The 23691-nt window shown below is 40.1% G+C and overlaps 1 protein-coding gene and 1 pseudogene across 1 annotated transcript; both read right to left on the reverse strand.

Moving 5' to 3' along the window:
- Nucleotides 1-1887: 1887 nt before the first annotated feature.
- Nucleotides 1888-15484, reverse strand: LOC119917796 (E3 ubiquitin-protein ligase RNF31-like; the record flags this gene model as incomplete). The annotated part of the gene is given in 9 exon segments (XM_038738215.1): nucleotides 1888-2060; nucleotides 3642-3775; nucleotides 4022-4193; nucleotides 5938-6136; nucleotides 7088-7144; nucleotides 8006-8161; nucleotides 8485-8631; nucleotides 12819-13017; nucleotides 15270-15484. Coding segments are annotated over 8 exon segments (1236 nt in total), but the record flags the coding sequence as incomplete, so codon positions are not given.
- A 5529-nt stretch (nucleotides 15485-21013) lies between these two features.
- LOC119917795 lies at nucleotides 21014-23307 on the reverse strand (annotated as a pseudogene).
- Between the last annotated feature and the right edge of the window lie 384 nt (nucleotides 23308-23691).

Raw genomic sequence — 23691 nt, forward strand, 5'->3', positions numbered from 1 at the left:
GTGATTTAAAATACCTGCTGTTATCTGATTGTGCCTGCACATCTATAAGTTTCATCTAGAGGGCTGAAGCCCATTTCCATTTGTCATTTTAATTTTAATTACAGTACACTACATAGAATTTAAATGTGATAATTTTCTTAATTTGATTTTTCTTGTTACGTGTCCCAATCTGTATCAGGAAACCTCTTACATATTAGCAAGGGCCTTATTCTCACTGGGAACGATATTTCTAAATCTGGCTTTTGCACTCTATTTAAATTCATAATTACTACATAGTTTCCTTTTGCTGACCAGATGTAATACAGATAGTAATAAAGATCTTAATGAGAATAACAGATTCTGTTTTCTGTATCTCATCCCCAGTCATTTCCTAGAAAAGAACTGGTGCGTATCTGTAAATTCTTATGTTTAAATTACAGTAATTAGAGGTGAATTTGAGAAAAGTGTCCCATTGATACAGTTACAGTGATTGATTCCATACGATTGCTAAAGTGTCATTCAGCAGGTCTGAACTAGCTTATCAGACAATATTACAGATAATACACTCACAACATCTGCTCATTTAAAGTTAAGTTGAGTCAAACAATATTATGGTGATGTAATTTAGAAAGGGCTTTCTCTCCGAGAAGAAGTAATTTTCGTTCCCAGTGAGAATAAGGCCCTTGCTAATATGTAAGAGGTTTCCTGATACAGATTGGGACACGTAACAAGGAAAATCAAATTAAGAAAATTATCACATTTAAATTCTATGTAGTGTACTGTACCTGAAGATGAAAATTAAAATTAAAATGACAAATGGAAATGGGCTTCAGCCCTCTAGATGAAACAGACAACAGCAGGTATTTTACATCACTGTGAAAAGTATATTATAACCTTCTAAAAGTTCAGCTTTTCTTTCTTGCCTGATAGTCTGGAGACATGATGCATGAAGGCAGCATACAGGAGTTTGTTCTTTCTGACTTGTCACAGGTCCAAAAGAGGATTATTCTGCTTCCTTACAGACAGACAGTAACTGTGTTTGTCCTTCAAGGAACCTTTGAAGATGCTGGTCAGCAGGAAGCTTTAGTCTGTGGTCGATGTGTTTATCCTGTAGCAGCCATGAACCAGATCAGATGATGTGAGGATTCATTTTCTGAGTTGTTGCTGCAGAGCACAGTATCCCTCTGCGACTCGATCTAACTCACTCTGTTGGCTATGGAAGAAATTGATTTAAAATGACATCTTCTCGGAGAGAAAGCCCTTTCTAAATTACATCACCATAATATTGTTTGACTCAACTTAACTTTAAATGAGCAGATGTTGTGAGTGTATTATCTGTAATATGTGTCTGATAAGCTAGTTCAGACCTGCTGTGTTGTTAAAGCCCCTGATAACTAGTATTCCCTTTAAAAATATTTGTTTAAAACTCTTAAACTGCTTCATCAGGACTGTGGTTGTGATTTTATTGGTGCAAGGATGTGGCTTCACCTTTTGTCCCACTGAGCCCTGCCAACTTTGAACCAGGGAGAAATGTGCAGACAAAAACACATTTTACAAGAGAGAATTCAGAAATTATTTAATTTGGCAAAAAAGTGTATGTTCAAGTAGGACCCAATAATTCATACTAAGAAGCTCACTGAGCATATTAGACATATCAAACAGGATTACAAATGTACTACAGAGCCTGTAGAGTCCTGAAAGATTTTTTTTCTTTTAATATTGTTTGCACAAGATAATAACATGTTTGCACAAGACAAAATATCTGTGTGCACAATTAGGGGCTCCGTACAAATGAGTAACAGACGAAAAGGTAAGAAACTGAGAGGAAGACATCACCATTATTACATTTCTGTTCTGTTAGCTTGTGCTGTGCCTCTTTTTTCAGCTCACCACAAACAGTTAACTGACCTGGCTGTCAGGGTCACCAGGCATGCCCAGTACGGGTGCTGGTGGTCTTGGGGGGGTGATGGGTGGGTGTGATGGGGTCACTGGAGGTCGTGTGGCCAAACGAGGTCTTTCACACACCTCACACAGAATACTGCTGGCTGCATTCACCATGGTACAGCTCTTACACTGCCACTCTGAGAAGAACACACACATAAATAAGTCAGTTCATTGTATTCACATTATTATCAGTCACAATCATGTCCTCAATGGCCATTACTTGCTTTCATAACAAGTAAATAAGCCGTGGCCATTGTCATGTGACAATAAAAGTGAAAATAGCGACAGGCCAGAGAAAAAGACAGAAAGTGTCCAAAGTAAAGAATCACCCGTAAAAAGGTAATGTTAGAATTTAAAGTAAATCATGATTGCTAGTTGAGATGAAGGCTAGCAAATGCAAGGCACAATTCTTAGTTGTAAATGTATAACCGTGCGTTAATAAAGTTCTCCAACTGGTTAGTCCATAAGTGGTTTTACAGTGAAAGGAGTTACACAGCTGACTCCGGTACTGAGGGCACCAAGTAAAAGTATTTCTTATCAGATGAATTGATAGAATACTCGATTACTAAAATTATCGAGGTTGTTTGTGTTCTCCTGTATTTCCAGGAAGTCAGTGAATGTGTTGAGCCTGTCACTGAATGTGTGACATGTGTAAAATCCTGTCAATCATTTATTTACAGCCCACAGTAGCCTGTATTACGCCGACGGCTTCAGAGCGATGTGTGGGCGATCGAAAATCTGCAGGCCGGTTGAGAGCTGCTTAACTTGGGCTAGAAGAGCAGGGAGCAGCGCTCCAGCTTTTGGACAAATAAACACCCGTGGTTGGACTGGATTATGCTCTGACAACTACGCCGTTTGCTCGAGGGAGGAGCTCGGAGTGAACTAACATTACTTGGGATTACAATGTTGATTTATCTTCACTCGAGCTTCTCAGCAGCTAGATTCCGTGCACATCCGGTTCAAGTGTTGTTAGCGTCGTTTGCCACTACTTCATATTTTATATAAAAACCGGACAAAACTGGACATAGCGGGGAGAAAAGAAAGCGAGGAGGTTGAACTACCTGGTGAGTTCAGAAAACATGTGTACGTAACTTTATTCCAGCTATCGTTGTACTTTACTGTGACCAAGTTAGCATAGCCCTGATCGACCCGAACTCCATTCAGAAAACAAACATTTTAGAAGTTGTTGTCCTGCTGTCTTCCTGAAAGACCTGACAAAGCATGAATTCATATTTTTAACAAAACTGCATCATATTGTAGTTATTTCGGCATCAGTTTGATCCGTTTATTGCTATTTAATTTTGCACAGCAAAATGTTTACTTTGGGTTCACACAGCTGTAGTAATGGCGAGTTGTGTGTGAACACTCCAGGGATGTCCAGCGATAAAACCACCGCGAGGTAAGCGTTGCATGGATTAAATTTGCGTTTGGTCTGAATGCACAGTAAGAGCTATTGTCCCTGACATCACAGCTCCCAGGGACGCACAAACCCCTCCACCGTTAAGGTGGTGATTCTGAAATTATCATGAGTGCATACTTCAATGAACACAACAAGCGTAACAACTTGCCCCAGTGTAACAGCAGGGGCAGTTAGTCAAGGGTAGATGCCATAGATTTATAGATTAATTTGCTTTTGTCTCATTTTCTATTTCCATAAGAAACTAGAACGTAGTAGAATAAAGGAGATGGGATGGGATGTAATAAGAGACAAAACAGACCAGTGATGGTGGCAGGGGGAGATTCATCTGCTTTACAGCTGATCGATTCCAAGCGAGGGCGCTCACACTCCTCACACAGCACATCCTGGACAGAGTTGACTTTAGTGCAGTGAAGGCAATTCCAGGTGGAAGAACTGAAACACAGGATGAGGGTTATACTTTAATACCAATTTGTATAAACAGAATATACCATTAGCTATCACACCATATCCATACATATTGATTTTGTTCACACATTTCTCATCTCACAGTTCACTCAGTTCCAATACTTTGAAGTCCGCTGTCTAAAGTGTCACTAGACTTTCCTGTGGAGCATTGGCTGTAGAACAGTAAGATCAGAGTATTCTCAGTTTATATTGCCAGCTACTTTTGATCCTGACCTGTGACTATTCCTGTTTTGGGATGATGATGATGATGATGGGACAGCTGTCCGACGGTGGTTGGCCCTCTCAGGGTTGGAGTGGTACAGTCTGTCACAATCTGAGCAGAGCCCCTGGAGGCAAGTGAGGCAGTGGGCAGAGATACGGAATATTTGACAGATAGCGCAGTTTTCTGAAACAGAGATAACAATCCACTGTGCAAAACACTTTCACAGTATTGTCTACTATAACCTATAATGTGTGAAAGAAAGTCTCAGCAACTGACTCTCTATAACCTTTAAATTTCCGGATTTGCTTAGTTGAATAGCCACAGACGTTTGGTCGAGGTCAAGGAATTAAATTGTTTCTAGGATATTTATTGAATACTGTCAACACACTCCACTTGTCTGTTCAACTGCAGACACTGAGCAACTAAAGGTCCAACTCCTCTGCTCATTAAACGCCCGCTCCTTAATGTCTAAATCTATCATTATGTGTGATATAAGTAACTATAATACTATTATTTTCTATGGTGGCATTTTCAAAGGAGGAGTTAAAACACACAAGAGGGAGTAAGGGATTGATATAGTTAAGGAAGTAACTGTGTTCCTGGATGGTAAAACGACACTGCATTAGTACAGTTGCTTAAGTATATCTATGGTATGTAGTTGCTGTGGTTGGCTAGCAAATAACAGGCCTCAGGGCTGTTAGGAGGTTGAATGTTCTAGGTGAGCTCTTTAGCGTGAGTAAGTAGCTGCTAGGTGGGCGTATCAGGAGGTTACTCTTGCTTTGCTAGGTATTGCTAGTGAATTCTAAAGAGCAACGCACTGGCAGTAAAAACTGTGTCAAAACGCCCATGCACATTGTTTTCTAGTACACTGTGGTTTTAATTGCCTTGATGCATCAGGATATGCCACTGTCCTATTTTCCAAAAAAGCAGCTATTTATCACAACCACTCCCTGGCACATCCAGGGCACAGTACTTAAATAGTACATATTCTGTCTTCTGTGTGCTACGGGCATCAAATGATGTGCATCAAATGTGCTGTGCATAGCTGCCCTTGGAGCCTTCTTAGGTGGTTAGTTGAGCACAATTAGCAATTAATTGAAATGCATCTTTAAAAAAAAATAAATAAATAGTGTTAACACCTCAGCTTCTAAAATATGAAACCTGTTACCTGCAAGAAACTTTTTCATCTCTTAACAATCATGTTTTTTATCAACTTTATTAATAAAGCACTTTTTAAAACCAAATTACAAATAGTTTTACAATAAAAACTACTAATACAAGCACATACAATGCTAAACAAAGATATACAGAAGAATATTTTCAACAAATACCATCAGTTAAGAAAAAACCATAAGAGAAAAGTGAGTCTTAAGAAGAGATTTAAATGAGGACGTTGACTTTACTGTCCTGAGATCCTGTGTGATGGCGTTCCATAGCTGAGGGGCCCGGAGAGTAAGGGCCCCATCACCTTTAGTGGCAAGAATTTGGTACCATTAATAGGGCCCTGCCAGTGGATTTTAAGCCGCGATCAGGCTCATAGGGAGTTCACAGATGCAGATCACAGATATAAGCTGAAGTGTGACCATTCAAGGCATTGAAAATTAAAGAGCAGTAAATGAATCTGTATATATGTATGTATGTATGCATACATACATGTATACATGTATATATGTGTCTCATACAGATATGTCTGTATATATCTTGCATTAAATTTGTCTTCCGTCTAAGTGCAGAATGCAATGATGCTGAGAAGACAACGTTGGTATGTGGGCTTACAAGAAAAACTGTTCTGACACGCGTAATATGTCACCAGTGTGTGGCTCTTTTTACATTCATAGCACAAATACAATAGAGTGCCACCATGATGTAGACACATTAAACACTAATCTACTGACATAATCAAGTGGTCAGCGGTTTCTCGTCTCACCTGGGTGTTTGTTTGAGGAAGTGGAAAAGACCTGAATGGACCTGAGACTTTGGTGGTTGGAGGACAGAGAGTGGCCACGGCTGCCCTCTCTGGAGGAGTGATGGTGCAGGGGGAAAGCTAGAGACTTGGTCTGACTGTCTGAATGGCATGAAATGGAGGGGGAATTGTAGGCCACAGCGTCAGTGTTGAGACCCACATCCTAAGAGGAGAGAAGAGTGGGTAAAAGCTCACTTGAAAACAGGTCATCAGAAACTTCAAAATAAGAGATGGTTCATTCTGAGTAATGTAATAATACATTTTTTATCAGACAAGATGGCTCTATCACCTCACCAGCCCATAGTACGAGGATAAAAAAGGAGGATAATAAAAAGGGTATATAATTATAAGACTGGTCTCATAACTAATTCAATATTAAAATCATAGGGGAGCGCTTAAATAATATATCAGACAATTTTGGTATAATTCTTTAACCTGACAAAAAGGCTTGCAGGCCTGAAGAGGCAAAGAAATGGAAAATAACTGCCCTCATAAGAGGTCTTTACTTTCCTCACATTAAAGGATAAGCTCATGGCTGTCTTAAAGCAAAAAGGGAGGTGCCCATATGAACATTGAAAGAGGTTTTGCTTCCTCCTGTTCATATCACTCATTAAGAGATCCCTTCATAGTGCACTTTAAATGTAAGTGATATAGGACTAAATCACCAAAAGTTTATCTGAAGCTAAAATGTGGCTTCAGCAGTCCAAGGTAGTTAAATCAAGTGGCTATCTTCCAGTTACAGCCTTCTTGCTTAGAGGCAATTTTATACTAAAAAGACTAACTTTGGATGATACTCACTAGATTTGACAGACTAATAACAGACTGCTGAAGGCTCATTCACTTAATACAATACATATCAGGTTTGAAACTGCTTTACTTGATGTACTCTTCAAATGAAATGCGTAACTGAAGGGGTGGTCACGGGGCAGTGGAAAATACACATGCATTTTGTGTGAGAGACCTGTGGTCGATTTCCACTGCAGCACATCCACCATGTGTGTGTCCCTGAGGCAAACACTTAACCCCTAGTTGCTCCAGAGGCGTGTGACCTCTGACAGACGCTTTGGATAAAAGCGTCGGCTAAATTAATAAATGTCAGATTTGATGGTGGTACCTTGTGTCTCAGTGTAGGGATGATTCTCTCATAGAATTCAGGGTGGGGATGAGCCTCCTGGGATCAAACCAATAACAAGTTAATAATGCCTTTTAATTCAAGCCAAGCAAAAAGTACAATGCACCACGTACACAACCTGTACATATATAAAAATAAAGCAGTTTTTGACTACACAATCACCATATCAGCTTCTGAAACATTATCCTACAATCATTACAACAATAATTGCTGTATCACAACCCGACTGACTGGGTTATCCCATTTGCACATATTTGGTGATGTCAAAGCTCCAAACAAACTTGTGTTGAGATCGATGAAGTAGCACAGCTGTAGCTGCATTTATGCAGTTCAGGTGGTGCAGTGCAATTAGTTCAGTAAATGTGAAACTGAGCTATTTATGTAAAAACTGTAATTCGTAATATTAAGGGTCTGTGCTGAGTGAGTCTTACTAATGTCCTCCAAAAGTTCTTACAAAGTCCTTTCCTTTCAGAGAATACCTGCAACCATCACAAAGCAGCAATCCTCTGTTGCTTACATGGAGAATAAATAAACAATAATACGTCATTATTACTGAGGCACTGACTATTCATATACATCCTTTATTAGAAAAAAATCTACTGACATTTTAGTCAACTATTAGACCATCTGGACTGTATTCAGTGCGCAGGTGCTATTCTGAAGTCAGGAGTGTTCACACTTGTGTTGCCACACAGTGGTCTGTTACATATTATACAAAATAGAAATTTTTTAAAGTCTTCTTTGGCTCTACAGCAAACTAGGGAAAGTCTGACGCAGTAACAACTTTACTGGAGCAAACAGAGTTATAAGGAATATTCATGCCACTTCTGCAAACCCACGGAAATCAATAAAGCTTAAGTAGCTAATAAAAATGCAAAAAATACACGCACACACACACACCTTAATAAGCATTTCTAGTTCCATCCTCAGGCTCATCACTTCAAGTGTTACTGCAGCAACTCGGCCCACATCTGGATCCGTGACATCATCAGGGAAGCTGAGCCCATCTGGCTGCTGATTGGAGTAACCATAAAGACAGAGCACTGCTCGTCCTCCCTGGGAGTGGAAAGAACAAACAGGACGTGATGTGAACACAACTTTTAATGTTTACTTTCCCAAACAGTTAAGAATCAATTTAGACCTTTCTAGGTTTGTTACATAAAATAAAATGAGAGTAAAAGGGGACAGGATTAAAAGAAAATGTTGTTTAGGGACAGGGTAAAGACATATTTAGGACAAGATCAGGACAAGATTGGAAGGTCCGTAAAGATTTGTTAAAATGCATTTGTATTACTTCCTATTGTTTTACAATCTTTGGACTACTTAAGTAGCATATTTTTATAGAGCACTTGCTACACTCTATAATGTGTTTTTGTTACCTGAATACCATCAACAGTGGCTCTGAACACTGGGTTGTTGTGTTTCACTGTCCTCCAATACTTTGGCCTGTTGGGATTTGTCAAGTTACAGCCATACTTTTCCAGGATGTTCAGTGCTGTAGACAAGCGCTGGACAGACGCAAGGGTCTGAAGAAGAAGGAGAGAGAATAGTTGATTTGGCCACAAGTTGAATAGCTTTAAGGTTTAAGTTTAATCTGAAATAGAAACATGCTATTAATCTCAAATCCACCCATAATCTCAGTTAGGCTCTGTAGATCTGATTGGGTGTAGATTTGTATTGGTCTAAATATAAGGCAGATCTATCACAACATTGTTCACATTCAAAATGTAAATCCCATCTTTTCTCCTCTACCTTCTCAACAAAAGCAAGTAAGAGCATTTCCCAGAATGTCAAACTATTCTATAAAATGTGATAATACATTTAAAATATGTAAATATGGTATATGTGTTTCTTATCGGAGACCTCTCCACCTAGGTCTCTCCCCATAACTCCACATACATTACATACATACATTTTAAACATTTTAGTGATTTTCCACAAAACTTCAAATGAAAAGGAACATTCATCAATAAAAACTAAATTGAAAGAATTGAAAGCATACCTCGATGATCCCATATACACAAGTGTCAAGCTAGCATTTAAAGAGCAACACAATCAATGGACATAATTGTGTCTCCTACAGTAAAAGACATTTAAAAGGATATTTTAACACATCAGGTTGCTTCAATCAAATTCAATATCCAGTGCACCAACAATGTTGTCAGCAATTTAATGAATCAAATGGAACAGCAGTCCAAGTCACTTTGTAGTGCAACATTCTCTGCAAAAGCCACTTCGCTCTGATAAGACAGCAAATTAGCGACAAACGTGGCAAGCTAGAGAACGTCGAGGCTAAACTGGCAGATCTTAAAGATAGATAAAGCCACATGTGTAAAATGACTACGTAGATCAGTGACACCAAGTCTACGATGGACACAAACTAGCCAACCAACTACTATGGACATCTGATGTTAGACATTGGCTTTGAATGCTCTATCACTCATTCATCATATTCGACTGTTTAAAAGAAGTTAACGTAGCCACTGTGATGTCACACATTGATTTGCCTGACAGGTCACCATGGTAGCGACTTGTACAGCATACTCTGCTTCATTATCAATTTTCCTCTAAATTGGTCCATAATTTGCTAAATGAACATCCTGCTGTGTTGTCTTGAAACTAGCGATTGAGACCATAAAGTCATGAGGAAAGTGTTTACTGAGGTAATAAATCAAATGAGAAGTAGGGTCAGTTTCTCATATTCCATGCAATCTGACTTGCAACCAGTGGACTCACCCCCTGCTGGCCATTAGAAAGAATGCAGGTTACCCTTGCTCATGTTCCTTATTCTCAACATCGGTTGATGGCACAGAATGTATAAAAGAGGTGGACGTAGCCCATGGGTCTGAACATTGAAGTGATGTATTTATCATTGACGTCAGTAGGAGACTCAAGCACATTTAAAGAGGTTACTTTGTCAAATACCTACGTGTGTTGACTCAGCAGGGAGAACAATAAATGAAAAAAGGTGATCTACAGGATAATACATAATTGAAAATAATACTGAATGCCTGAGAGCCTTACAGAATTATATTCTATTATACCTTTTATATTTTGAATTCTCACCTGGAGCCTGATTTCTTTGTTTTCCTCTACACTAAATGTGATCTACATTTGGTAGATCCCTGGTAAATATTTAACAAACAAATAAAGAGCTATTAATTCTACTGTAATGGGCATTAATAATTCTCCTGTTATCTTATTGACTTTATTTTGACGTCTGTTGAATTCTGTTATATCAATGCTTCCTATCCTATTATCAGATCACTATCTTGTCACGTGCAAAATATTAAATTCTCCTGCAGAGAGATGGCATTTTTCCTACTATCGGAGGTCAACAATGGCCTTTGGTTGGAATCCATCCAAGTTCTTTTCTTTTCCCGTCTTCTACACTTTAATGAGTTAGGTAGATTTAAAGGACATAACTGACCTCCAGCAGTAAAACTTTCATTGAGAATTGAATGAAGGACCAGTATCCCAGGCTCAGGATGATCCCTGGACTCATCAACAACTCATATAGGGGACAAAAGAATAAAGGAACTGAGACTACAATGCAAAATTAAATGTACATGAATTGATATGACATGCCTAGTTACTGATACGAAACAGAGTCAACAGGCTAATATTGATGCAGGATTAACAGAAACTAAACTAAGAGGAAGTGTTTACACAGATTCCTCAATTCTGCCTGTTCTGGGGCTCCCCCCTCCTCTTCTCATCCCTCTCGGTTAAGGCAATGCACATTACTGACATGTATTGATTTTATTTTACTATTTCAATTGCTGTGCTTATGCTGTAAGTATATGCAGGGGTCTACAGCTTCGGGGAACATTATGAAATTCAGGGGAAGCTCTAAAATATACTAATTTTGGTGCCAGTTTTTTTCCTGTATAAAGGGTGAATAGTAAAGCACTTGTCAATGTGTGTGTTTATTCTGGCATAACAATTTCCGATAATTTGTGATTGCTACTGTGAGCACCACTAGAGTGAGAAAATTATGGAAAACAGTAGTTTTATAAGGTATGAATGTAGAAATGAAAAAAACCTAGCCTTGGGCAATTTGGATTCTTCAAAGCATAAATAATAAAACAGATTCAGATGCAGAAATAGATTAATTATTTTATTAATCTGAATAAAAATGAATGAGTCACTCTCTGTAATCCACATGTGGTGTTTAAAGGAGAAAGCTGTGAATGTGATTAACCATGATTGTCACACACTCAGACATCACCTATAGTGTCTGATAATGTATTCTTTCTCACCAAGGATGAGGCAGTCGGCATGCATCCCACACGGCATTCACACTTTACAACACGGGACATTATTATGAAACCAGCACAGATGTTTTGGTTCCCAGTTTTCAGGGCTAGATTATTAGAAGTCAACACAAATTCAGATGAATTCTGGTTTGGTTATCTTTGATCTAGATCAAAGATAACCAAACCTAGATCAAAAAAGGGTACATACGCAGTCAAATATGTTTGTGAGATGCCTGAAAAACCTGGTGAGAGACTTTGATGAAATCTAGTAAACAATTAGACCATGGGCCAAGGATAGAGAGGCTAGTTTATTGTTGTTTAATAAGTTATCTCAACATTTTCACTGTTTACTTATATTGTATTCAATTTTTTTCATATTTTCTGTGATCATTTTGATACAAATGAAAACATGTTCCATTAATAAAATAGCTCTGCGTTCACGTTTGTATTGCAGAATGCGGTATTGCCTGGGAACAGGGACAAAGTATCTACAGTTACAGTCTTATTAACATCATCATAAAGTGCATTACAGGGAGTCCATCCATCCATTGTCAACCACTTATCCCAGCTTACATCGGGCGAAAGGCGGGTACACCTTGGACAGGGCATTACAGGGAGTGATTATGTAAATATGGGCAACAAACAGCAACTTATTTGGATTTCATTTTAATATTGTCTCTATTTATCTACATACAAATTAGAAGTGGGCGATATGGTCAAAATCTTCTATCATGGTATATGTAATCAATATCACAGTAACGGTATATATTACAGTTATTGTTCTGTAACTTAAAATAACTATAATATACTTAATTACATTTGATTATTTTCTTATTTTATTTGGTACTTTCAGACAAACAAATACAACTCCTCCTGCTATGTATTGACAATTTCACTCTGCTTCTCCATTTTCAGCTGCTGTGGCTGCGGTTTCCATATCCTAAACCTTGGATTTGCACACATTAATCAATGTTTTTAATCTATTTTTTTCCACCAACGGAATAATAGCTTGAGACCATGTGGTTGGGGATCACAGCTTTCTCACCACATGCCAACCAGACAAGGTATAAAAATGTTCGTTGACAGAAAGGCTGCAAGTTAGTTTTGTGAAAATGACTAAGATCGAGTTAAAAGTCATGATCAGTGAAGGCCTCCTTCATGAAATACCCTGAGTTGTACATGTTTTTCAGATCTAGCGGCAGAGCTGTAACAGAGATCAACGGTTATCACAACACTTATCAATAGGCAACAAAACGACAAATGCTGTGGTCAGTGACAGCAGTTACAGCATAACAAATCCAATATGTATTTTATTTTGCAATGCACATTGATCGGCATCACTGTCAATTTGCCAGGTTTAGCTAAAGGTAACCAACAATCCCAATATGGTCTCAGGATGGATGTTAAAGGTATTTCCAGGTGGGAATGTTGTATGTGCACTTGTTCTCGCTCACCTCCTTCCGGTTGCTGCCAAAGCTGTTTTCTATGACCATGGTTTCTGCAGCGATGTGGCGGTATTTGGAGCAGGGCGGTAAAGGCAGATTAGCCATAGCCATTACCCCGGCCCGCACCTCCACCACCCTGCCTCCAGAGTACAGGCACACTTCAGCCCGACTCCGCACCTCCTGCAGCTGCTCCGACAGAGACGGCATTCTACACACACAGACACACACATGCAGAGTCAGTGACTGACATTCGCATACAAAAACTATGGTTAAAACCATACCGATACAGTGAGTCACATTTCTTTTTAAAGATTATCATATATCTACATATCAGAGTCTGAGAATTGCCTCACAGTAGGCCTGGGCGAAAAATCGATTGAATGAATTAATTCGAATTTTTTGTTGCGGGCGATTTAAAAAATAAGTAAATCGAGTTTTTGTGTAATAGCACATTTTTGGCTCCCCGGGGTTTCCGTAGTGTTCGTTTCCCATAGCGACAACATCATACACTAAACAGCAACAGCAAGCGACAAAATGGCTACCGGTGAGAGCGGGAAGTTTGTTCCCAAGAAAGGAATAAAGTCATCTGTTGTTTGGAACTGGTATGGGTTTGCTGCGACAGATGTGGAACAACAGACACCACGCTGCAACATTTGCCTAAAGCCTATCGCAGTGAAAGGCAGCAGCACCACAAACCTATTCCAACACCTGAAACAGAGACATCCAGCCGAATATGAAAAATGCCAGTCTCTCCGCGATGAACAAAGCCGCACTGACCAACAAACCTTATTGCTTTCCTTAAGTAGGGGGGGAAATCGGAAAAAATCGTAAATTGAATTAAAGTAAATAAAATCGGAGATTTTATTTTTAGGCCATATCGCCCAGCCCTACCTCACAGTTTGGTTTAATTTCTCGATTTATCTGTGGATAGAAACAGTGGCTTTGTGGGGCTGTACTTAGGCACTGCTATGAGCTAAATGCTAACACCCTGTGATGTTTAGCAGGTATGATGTTGACCGTAAGTTGAATGTTGACCTATGGTGCAGATACGGTTCAGAAACATTTTCATATTACAGCTAAACAGTACACTAAATGTTCTGAAAACATTGAAGAGGTGAAATAGTCAACGGAGTAACAGAATCTTGATTCATATTTATTCGCCACTGCCTAGATTTACAGTTTGATCTGAGTGTCATGAGCCTAGTTTGTTGTTCTCTATGTCCACAAAAGGCCTATTTCTCTCAAATATTGTTCACAAATCTGTGTTAGTGAGCTCTTCTCCTTTGCCAGATAATCCATCCACCTCACAGGTGTCATATCAAGATGCACGGGTGTGCTTTAAGCTGGCCACAATAAAACGCCACTCAAAAATGTGCAGTTCCTTCACACAGCACAATGCCACAGATGTTGCAAGTTTTGAGGGAGCGTTCATTTGGCATGCTGACTGCAGGAATGTCCATCAGAGATGTTGTCCGTGAATTGAATGTTCATTTCTCTATCATAAGCCGTCTCCAAATGCGTTTCAGAGAATTTGGCAGTACATCCAAACGGCCTCACAACCAGCATCAACCAGCAAGATCGCCTGAGATCAGCCACCCGGGCAGCTGCTTCAACAATCAGTTTGCATAACCAAAGAATTTCTGCACAAACTGTCAGGAACTGTCTCAGGGAAGCTCATCTGCATGGTCGTCGTCCTCATCGGGGTCTCGACCTGACTGCAACTTCGCACAGCCGCTGAAGAGGAGTGGAACAACACTCCACAGGCCACAATCAACAACCTGATCTACTCTATGCGAAGGAAATGTGTTGCACTGCGTGAGGCCAATGGTGGTCACACCAGATACTGACTGGTTTCTGGACCCCCACAATACAGTGAAACTGCACATTTTCGAGTGGCCTTTTATTGTGGCCAGCCTAAGCCACACCTGTACAATACCCATGCTGTCTGATCAGCATGTTGATACTGTATGTCACACCTTTGAGGTGGATGGATTATCTCGGCAAAGGAGAAGTGCTCACTAACACATATTTTGACAGATTTGTGAACAATATTTGAGAGAAATAGGCCTTTTGTGTACATAGAAAGTCTTAGATCTTTAAGCTCAGCTCATGATGAATGGGGGCAAAAACAAAAGTTTTTCGTTTATAATTTGTTCAGTATGGGTAGACAGGTAGGCAGGCCAGCCAATCATTTCTTTAGGACTTAAGGAAATTATTGTCCATGCTTATACAGTCCTGTGGCAGCAACAGATACTTTATTTTTGTCATTTTTGAGTCAGAGCATAAGGTCAAATCACAAAACAATCACACGTTGAAACCATCATTAAAATGCTTCTGAAACAATGCGTAGATGTAAGCTATGAAGCTTGCCGACACGTTGTTTCCACCCGAGGATCACTGGATATCCGTGTTAAAGTCTGCGGTGTGCCCAATGACGGGGATGCTGCTGTTGTTGCCTACCTCTGGTCGGAAGGAGCAGCTCCCACCGTCCTCCCTCAGCAGCACGCTGATTTTATGCACAACGAGCTGCAGAACCACGGCGTCCCAAATGACGTAACGTGAGCAGTCTCACATTTTTACTCTACCAGTAGTGTAAAAACCCACTGAAACTACAAAATGGCAGTGACTGATGGCCAGTGTATTATAATCCCAGCAGAAACACACCGGGGCTCTCTCCTTACAGGCTGGAGCAAAACATGGACGGACGCAGCGTAGGTGACGTCACCCGTAGGTTTCTGATCGCACGTTTTATTGCTACGTCATTTATGCATCAATTGCAGCTTGTTCTATTTGTCTATATTTACCTATCATTTATTAATAGATAGTTAAGACTCAGGTGTATGTAGTTATCTTACAGTTGGAATTACACTTAATTCCACATACACCACATACAGCCTATATTCACATGTACCTTAATAAACACTATGTATTATTAAGTTATTTTATTCAGCATATTTTAAAAGTTATTTCCTGATGCCTTTATTTAGATTAGACATGTGTTTTTAAATTGAGACTGTCTGAAAATCTTTTTAAAGAACGTCCAGGAATTAATTTACAGGATGGAAAGTTCTTGTCTGCCATGTGTGTAAAATGGAATCTATATGGATGGTATGTCTACTCTTCATGTGATGGTGTTAGAGGTGGTTATAAGTAGAGCCAATAATATTTACTGTCCGCTATTCTTATGATGGCTCTGATCTTTTGCATCCATCCCCTTAGCCCCCCATCCCCACCCATGCATAAGCTACCGACCAGGTATAGCCAGGAGACTAAATGTCAGATTGTAACCCTCTAACCCACACACATAAATTTAATTACTATTTTTTAAATTTACTTTAGTGCAAACACAGAAAAAATAAAATAAACAGCTGTGTAACAACCATAGTGCGTAATAATTTACGAATGAAGCAGGAGAGAAAGTCACACTGAAGGTGCTGTTATTGACGATGTCAGTCTTTGTCTGCTACCTGTAAACCTGGACATGCTGCACATGAAGTGGTTCTGATATATCACTGAAATTTGACTGTGAAAGGAGAAGACATATTAAAGAAGAGGGACTGACTGAGGAGTGTAACTGAATAATCTGTGGATGAAGACGAGGAGGTCCCAGATATTTCAGCATCTAAAGGTGATGTGTACATGACTAATGTGATTATTATTTTTATAATATGGAAGCAGGTCAATGTGGCCCTAACTTTTAAAGCTTAACTCTCAATATGCTATTGAGTCATCTTTAACAATGGATTATTTTAAAAACTCATCTTAGCCTGTCTTTGTATTAAAAAGACAAAAAAGGTAAAAGTAAAACCTCCTGAAAAATATAGCAACTATAGCTGTCAGATAAATGTAGTGGAGTAGTAAGTAAGTGTAAAGCAGCATATACAGATGTTAACTTAAGTACTGCACTTACTAAACATACTTACTTTTTACCACCTGTGTTTGTGCCATAGACTATATGGTTTGTGCATAGTTTAGTGGCGCAAATTTGTAATAATCTTATCTCCAACATGCAGCGAACCTGAGCTTTGGGGGCCACTTTGCCAAGTTTGTAACCCAGCCTTGCCTGCTCCACAAAACATACACACATGCATACACACATAGCACAAAAATAATCAAGACAAAAGTAGGTCACATGAACACATTTATTTGTCTTGCATATTCATAACTGAATCAAAAGTCTCTATCAATCACTATCATTATGTTGACTTGCAAATAATGGAACTGACTAATCGGCACACAGGCTACCCTTAAGCAAAGAAGGTAGATGAGGATGGAAGAGTGGAACATTAAAGAAACAATAAAATAAGGAGAGCAGAAGCAGGTTTTTAGTGTCTGGTCTGTGTGATCGTATGTTTAGCGAACTGTACAAAACCTAAATGATTACAACAACAAATACAAATGGAGATTGTGTGACATTTTTCAGATGATTGTGTGGAGATTAGGTTGTGCATAGGTCCCTGATCTGCAGCAGTGGCAAACCAACACTTTCTGTACCACAGAGCCATGGCTAAGCAAACAAACCAGGCAGAGCTGTACTGTTCTGAAGTAGGTGAACCAGGGATGGACAGTATGCACTCTTCTACTTAATGATTCTCATCTGAACAGAGCACACCATGGCTACCCTGTTTCCAAGCTGTAGTCTGTAGGGTTTGACAATGTTCTTCAGTTATTTAATTAACTTAATATTAGTGTGTATATTTACTGTCAATTGAATTATCTTATGTATGTCATGACCATGTGGAGTCATTTTGGAGGGTTTTTTTCCTGGTTATTTTCAATGGTTTTGTGAATGGACATGGAGCTGTAAGGTAGCATTTCTCAGCTTTAGCTGCATTGTGCTTCACCAAGTTAAAATATTCTCCATCAGCAGCCACTATCTAAGAGGGAGCCCATATGTGATCAAATGACTGTACACTTTTCACTGTCCTAAACCCACATCCTCTGCTTTTAACAAGTTGTATGTACACCATTTTATCAATGTTGTCCCCTTTAGACAGCTAATGCCAAAGGCACATTGTCGGTGTTGCATTATGTTTAGGTAGTTTTGGAGGTCACGATTAGGTTGATTTTATTTGGTTAGGATTAAGATAAAGTTTTCATGTTGTAGCTTATTTTATTGGAAAACCCCTTTCTAGTTGAGTCCACATGGTCCGCTCATTTACATATCAAGCAAACAGCATTATGTTTGTTTTTAGAATTTACCGCTGTGCTCAGTAAATCAATGTTATCTAATCAATAGCCTTGACTGGGCTGCTTGGGATACTGGCTCTCAGAAACACTCTGTCTGAATAACAGAAATTAGCACTCCCCATCATTGCACTTACAAGACTTTGAAAAGGAGTCATGTTTTTATCTCACACTGCATCTCTAAAAGCTACTGTAGAAAGGATGTCACTAGTGTCCCTATTGTGATAATTTTCCACACACTGTCGTAGCTATTGAATGTCACTGTCTTTTTAGTGCAGTGGCGCAGCTGAAAGTGATCCAAGCTGAACTCACTACTGAACGTAACTGAAGCCACTGCTTTCCACAAAAAGTTTCATTTGCTGAAAAAAAAGACAATGTGGCACAGTGAGGTTAGAACCTTTAGCTATATTCAATGAAAACTAGATGACTGACACTGAAGTTGATTAGAGAACAACACAAAAGCTGTAAAGGTATGCAAAACCTCAGAACCTGAGGATTTTAAAATATTCACTAAACAAAGATAAACCAGAGAGAAAATGAGAACAAACATTTAAAAAAAAAAATAATCTGGCCAGATAGAGGATTTTTTTTTTTTTCACCTTCTCATAAATTGTCTATTTATGAAAAGGCACCCATTTTAAAAATATACTGAGATGTTAACAACAACCAAGTTTCTTTTATAAAAATGCAATACGTTTTAACTGACATAAAAAATATGACATCTTCATCTAGAAAGAGTGAGTAAGTATATTTGGAAACAATATGATTAATGATAATTCATGTTTCACCTTGTGATTGCACACAGTCTGCAGTAAGTCTCTGAGTGATCTATAGTGCACACAACTGAATGTGGGTTTCACAAATCAGTGCAAAACTGATCTAATAAAAATATCTCCACTGAAGATTACACAGAGAGCTAAAGAGGCATCAGATCCTTTCATTCAAGTGCCTTGAGAATGCCTGTAGAGGGCACACTTGTACTACCTTCACACAGCACACATGCAAAAAAAGTCACACAGTTGCGCTCCCTTTCTTCATCTCTCATCAGTGGTGTGGGATTTGCAGGACTGAAGGCCAGTAGAGTGAGCCTCCTCCCTCAAAGGATACTTTACTTGTGCATTACCCCTTGGTCTTTTTTCAGTAGTTGTGTCCACCTTTCCTACTGGTTATAAAAACATAGACTCCAAGTTAATTGCTGAAGTTGGGAGCATGGCAACATCTCTACCACAAGGTCTGACGAGTCAAGAAACACATGTGACGGGTGTGAGACAAGCCAACAGTTTATCCAGATTATCTAAACCACTTTATTTTGAGGTAAACTAAAACACACCTTTACAGGGAAATATGTGTGCATACAGCTGCAGTAAAGCGTTTAGTATGCTTGAAAGTGTTCCCTCCTGTTCTGAATGCCTACACTTAAAGGTGGGGTGAAAAGCCTACCTCCCTCTATGATCTCTCTCCAGGTCTTGATGAAATGAATTTTGCAAATACAGATGACACACACTTAGTTGTTCATGTGAAAAGTGGTGGAAGGAGAAGTGTGAAGAATGAAAAAGAAGAACGTGAGAGAGAAATTTTAACCTTGTCTGCTCTCACACCTCCACACATCTGGTCAATTACTGTGGAAGTGATTGGCTGTTTGGAAAAGTTGTTGGATGCTGGATCCCCTCCAATTCAAATCAGACCCTTTGTTTGAAGCATACTGATGTCCTCAGGAGAGTGGTGTGTCTGTAAAGTGGGATAGATTTTTGGTGACTAACCCGCTGGTTTGTTTCCAACCTGTCTGACAGCTCTTGTTTCCTGACCTGGTCTTCTTTTTATTGATGTCACGTGTTCCCAGATCTCAGCTACTAAATTGGTAAGTACAATCATTTATTTTAGCGAAATAATGGTCAAAACTACCAAACAAAACCCAAATTGTAATAAACCGGAATTATCCTTTTATAAGACACTAGTCTCACAGAGACCAAAACAGATGGTGTTTGGGTGCTCTTCATCGGTCACATTTCTCAGCCAGATTTGGAGGTTCCTTTGGACTGGGTTAGGCCTCATCAGCCTGTTACAACACATTTAGTTTAGAAATGCATGACATTGAAGGAGGAGCCCCAGAGTGGGGACACAGGCAGTGTGTGATGACCCACACACGAGTTATCAGTGAACTACTACTACTTTACTTGTGCGCTTTCTGTTCTGTCACATGTCTTTATACATCTGCACCTTTTTACATTGTCTCCTTATGAGTATATAGTATTGTTTCCTAAGCTGTGACATTTTTTAAGACTTTTTATTCTAGAAGTGTATGCAAACACTGGTCTATCAGTGAATACAGTAGCATTTGCATCCCTATTATATTCCTTTTTCACCTTCAAGACCCTGCTTCCATTTCAGGTATTATAGAAAAAAAGGAGAGACACAATTTAAAACAAAAAAAACAGAAACATACATATAAGAGAACATACATTGTTGAAGCACTGAGACAAATATCAGTGTTCAGGATAAAGCAGATGCATATGTCCTCTTGGAATATACGATTCTATTAAGTGTCCAATGAAGTGATACAAGTGGGACTTTTTGTCCAGTATCATGTGCTTGTGTTTGATCTGGGTCCAATTACAAGAATGTAATACTTGAGAATGTAATAGACATAAGCATGACCCATTATACAGACTAAAGATTCATTGTTGATCGTAGTCTTGTAAAAGACAAATTTTCAAAAGTTGCTTAGACAATTGTAAAAAATATTACTTCCTTCCACCTTCTGTCTTTCCTCACCTCCATAAGAAATAGGGATGCATAGCAAGAAATAGGAATTATACCTGTTGAGCTGTACACAAAAACTCTTCAGGATAGTCATATATATTCTCATTCACACAAGGCTTCATTTATGCTCACATCTGAGCGCTAAAAGATTGGATTAGATCAGTTGTCACAGTCTGGTCTTCAAAGAATAAGCCAGTGACACTGATAAGAAACAGTGCCTTTCAAATAGTACCCTGACAGTGGGCAAGTGTTCCTGACTTCCCTCAATGTCCAGAAATAAAACTATGTGACAAACTGCTGAGATGTTCCTGGACAGCAGTGCTTGTCAAAAAAGAGATTAGAGCCCAACAGTCTTCTGGGATATGATCAGTGTATCTCCCCAGAAAAACTAAAACAACTGTTACGATAGTTTTTGACACTTTAATGTATGTGTCTTTGTCCACACCAGGTGGTTTATTCTGGGTCGTTGCTGTCATCCATCCCTTTGACCTTTTCTCCAAACCACTCATTTGGCATCCCTTTCTGTACTTTTGGACTCACATGCTTGTTTCACAGGGCGGTGTCAGGCTTCCGTCCAGAACAACGTGGTTCTCTCGTTTCTCTCCACTCAGTTCTGCTCCCTCCCTTCCTTCTCCTTCCTCCCCTCCTTCTGTAGTTACTAGCTCCTGGGTGCAGTTGAGCGGGCTGGCTTTAGACAACAGTGGGCTCGCACTGCTTCCTGAGCCAAGAGCAGATCTTTCCATGTGATTCCTCCCCTGGTGGCTTAAGCCCGTGAGCTGCCCTTCACCCTCTAAGCTCCTGGCTGCTGAGCCCTCACCTCCCCCCTGGGAGTTGCTTGGACTGACAGATTGTTGGACCAGAGATGGAGACTGCAGGATCGCCAGCGGAGACTTAGCTTCCTGTGTTGCGGAACTAGGGGACAGAGAAAACCTGGAAACTATGTCGTCGGAAAGTAGTTGAGCAAGCTTGGCTGAGCCAGCAGAGACTGGGGTCCCTGCAGGTGTCATCACCGCCATAAGCACATCATCTTGGGACCCAATGAAGTCAACCTTGAGGGCTCTTGTCTTTTGAGGGCTGCTATAATCTCGCAAGGAGCTGCGAATGCGGTCATAGGGCATCCCAAAGCTTTCCACGCTCTGTGGCACCAAACCCACATCTCCAGTTTCACTTCCTCTAGGGCTAGACACAAACTCATACAAACCCTCTTTGATGACGGTCATTGGCTGAATGCTGTCAGAGGCCCTGTTCACCTCCATGGTGCTGATCTGACTTAGATCTAAGGGAGGTGGGATACGCTGGTGTTTAGCAGTTTGACTTCCTTCAGCACTGGGGAGCAAAGAGCTTCTTTCTCCTCTTTCCACTGAAAAATCATCAGCCAAATTAGAGAATTTCCTGGCAATGCTGACTTCAGGGGAAGTTGTCTGGGCTTGGGTTGAGGCTAATGTTTTCATCTCCATCTGCTCCTCAATCATTTTTTCCTGCTGCTCCGGGATGGTTGCCTTCTTGTTGTAAGCCTCTTCTAGCCGCTTTGCACTGAGGTGTTGAGGGGTAGTTTTGTTAGGCTTGACTCGTTCAGGGGAGCCCAGCTGAGCCACTTCCTGGTAATGTGAAGGTTGGGACCTGCCTGGGCTACACGCCTCTTCATTAGAGTAGTGTTTTTGATAGCTCCAGCGGCTAGGTGACAGGTGATTGTCCACAGGACACTTACTGTCATCTCTCTTTTCCACCAACACATCTGTGAGTTCCATACTACGTGCAAAAGCATCTTTTAGGTTAATAGAAATAAGCTTCCACTCCGTTTAGCTCTTTCAAGAGCTTCCCTCCTCTTGATGGCCTTCTCCTGTCTCTTCTGCTCTCGATAGAACTCAGAGAAGTTGTTTACAATGATTGGGATGGGAAGGGCAATGACCAACACACCTGCTATGCAGCAGAGCCCTCCTACAATCTTGCCCAGCAGGGTTTGTGGGTAAATGTCTCCATAACCAACAGTGGTCATAGTAATGGTAGCCCACCAGAAGGAGGCAGGGATACTGGTGAATTTGGTGGCATCCTCATCCTTCTCAGCAAAGAACACCAAGCTAGAGAAGATCATAATGCCCATGGCTAAGAAGAGGATCAGCAGACCCAACTCATTGTAGCTCCTTCGCAAAGTGAAGCCCAAAGACTGGAGTCCCGTTGAGTGCCTGGCTAGCTTCAGGATCCTCAGGATCCTCATTATTCGGAAGATCTGGACCACACGGCGCACATTCTGGAACTGCATCACGCTCTTGTTAGACTCAGTTAGGCAGAGGGTCACATAGTAAGGCAAGATAGCCAGCAAATCAATGATGTTCAGTGGTGCTTTGATAAAATCCCACTTGTTGGGTGCTGAGAGCAGGCGCAGCAGGTACTCCATGGTGAACCAGGCAATGCAGACAGCTTCCACGTGGGCTAGGCTGGGGTTGTCACTGAACTGGCCAAATTCATCTACCACCTGGAGCTCCGGTAGGGTGTTGAGAGACAGCGAGATGGTGGAAATGATGATGAACAAGATGGAGATCATAGCCAGGAACTGCAAAACAAAGACAAGTATTCGTTGAGCATACACATCTCTATATCTGTACATAGACAAATAAAAAGATGTAGCGCTTGTGATCCTTGGTTGAATTCGGTGTGGCAGTATGGCGTGCAATAAGTTAAACTGTTTATTGTTTTTACCCACTTTAGCTGCATGACTCTAGGGGTGGAAATATCATCCCGTCTGTTCACCTCTTTTGTACAGATGTTCCTGTTCCCCACAGATGAAATGCACAAACTTTGGTGATCCCATGACTTCTCTTTCTAGTACCATCATTAGGTCAAAATTGAAATGCTAACATGCTAGGTGTACAGTATCTATCTGTTCCTCACACTTCTGTGCATTGATGAATATTTCATTTTACAACACAAATCACTT

This window comes from Micropterus salmoides, unplaced genomic scaffold (genome assembly GCF_014851395.1).
Source record: "Micropterus salmoides isolate LMB-PRFRI ecotype aquatic unplaced genomic scaffold, ASM1485139v1 Ms_hic_scaffold_2232, whole genome shotgun sequence".
NCBI lineage: Eukaryota > Metazoa > Chordata > Actinopteri > Centrarchiformes > Centrarchidae > Micropterus > Micropterus salmoides.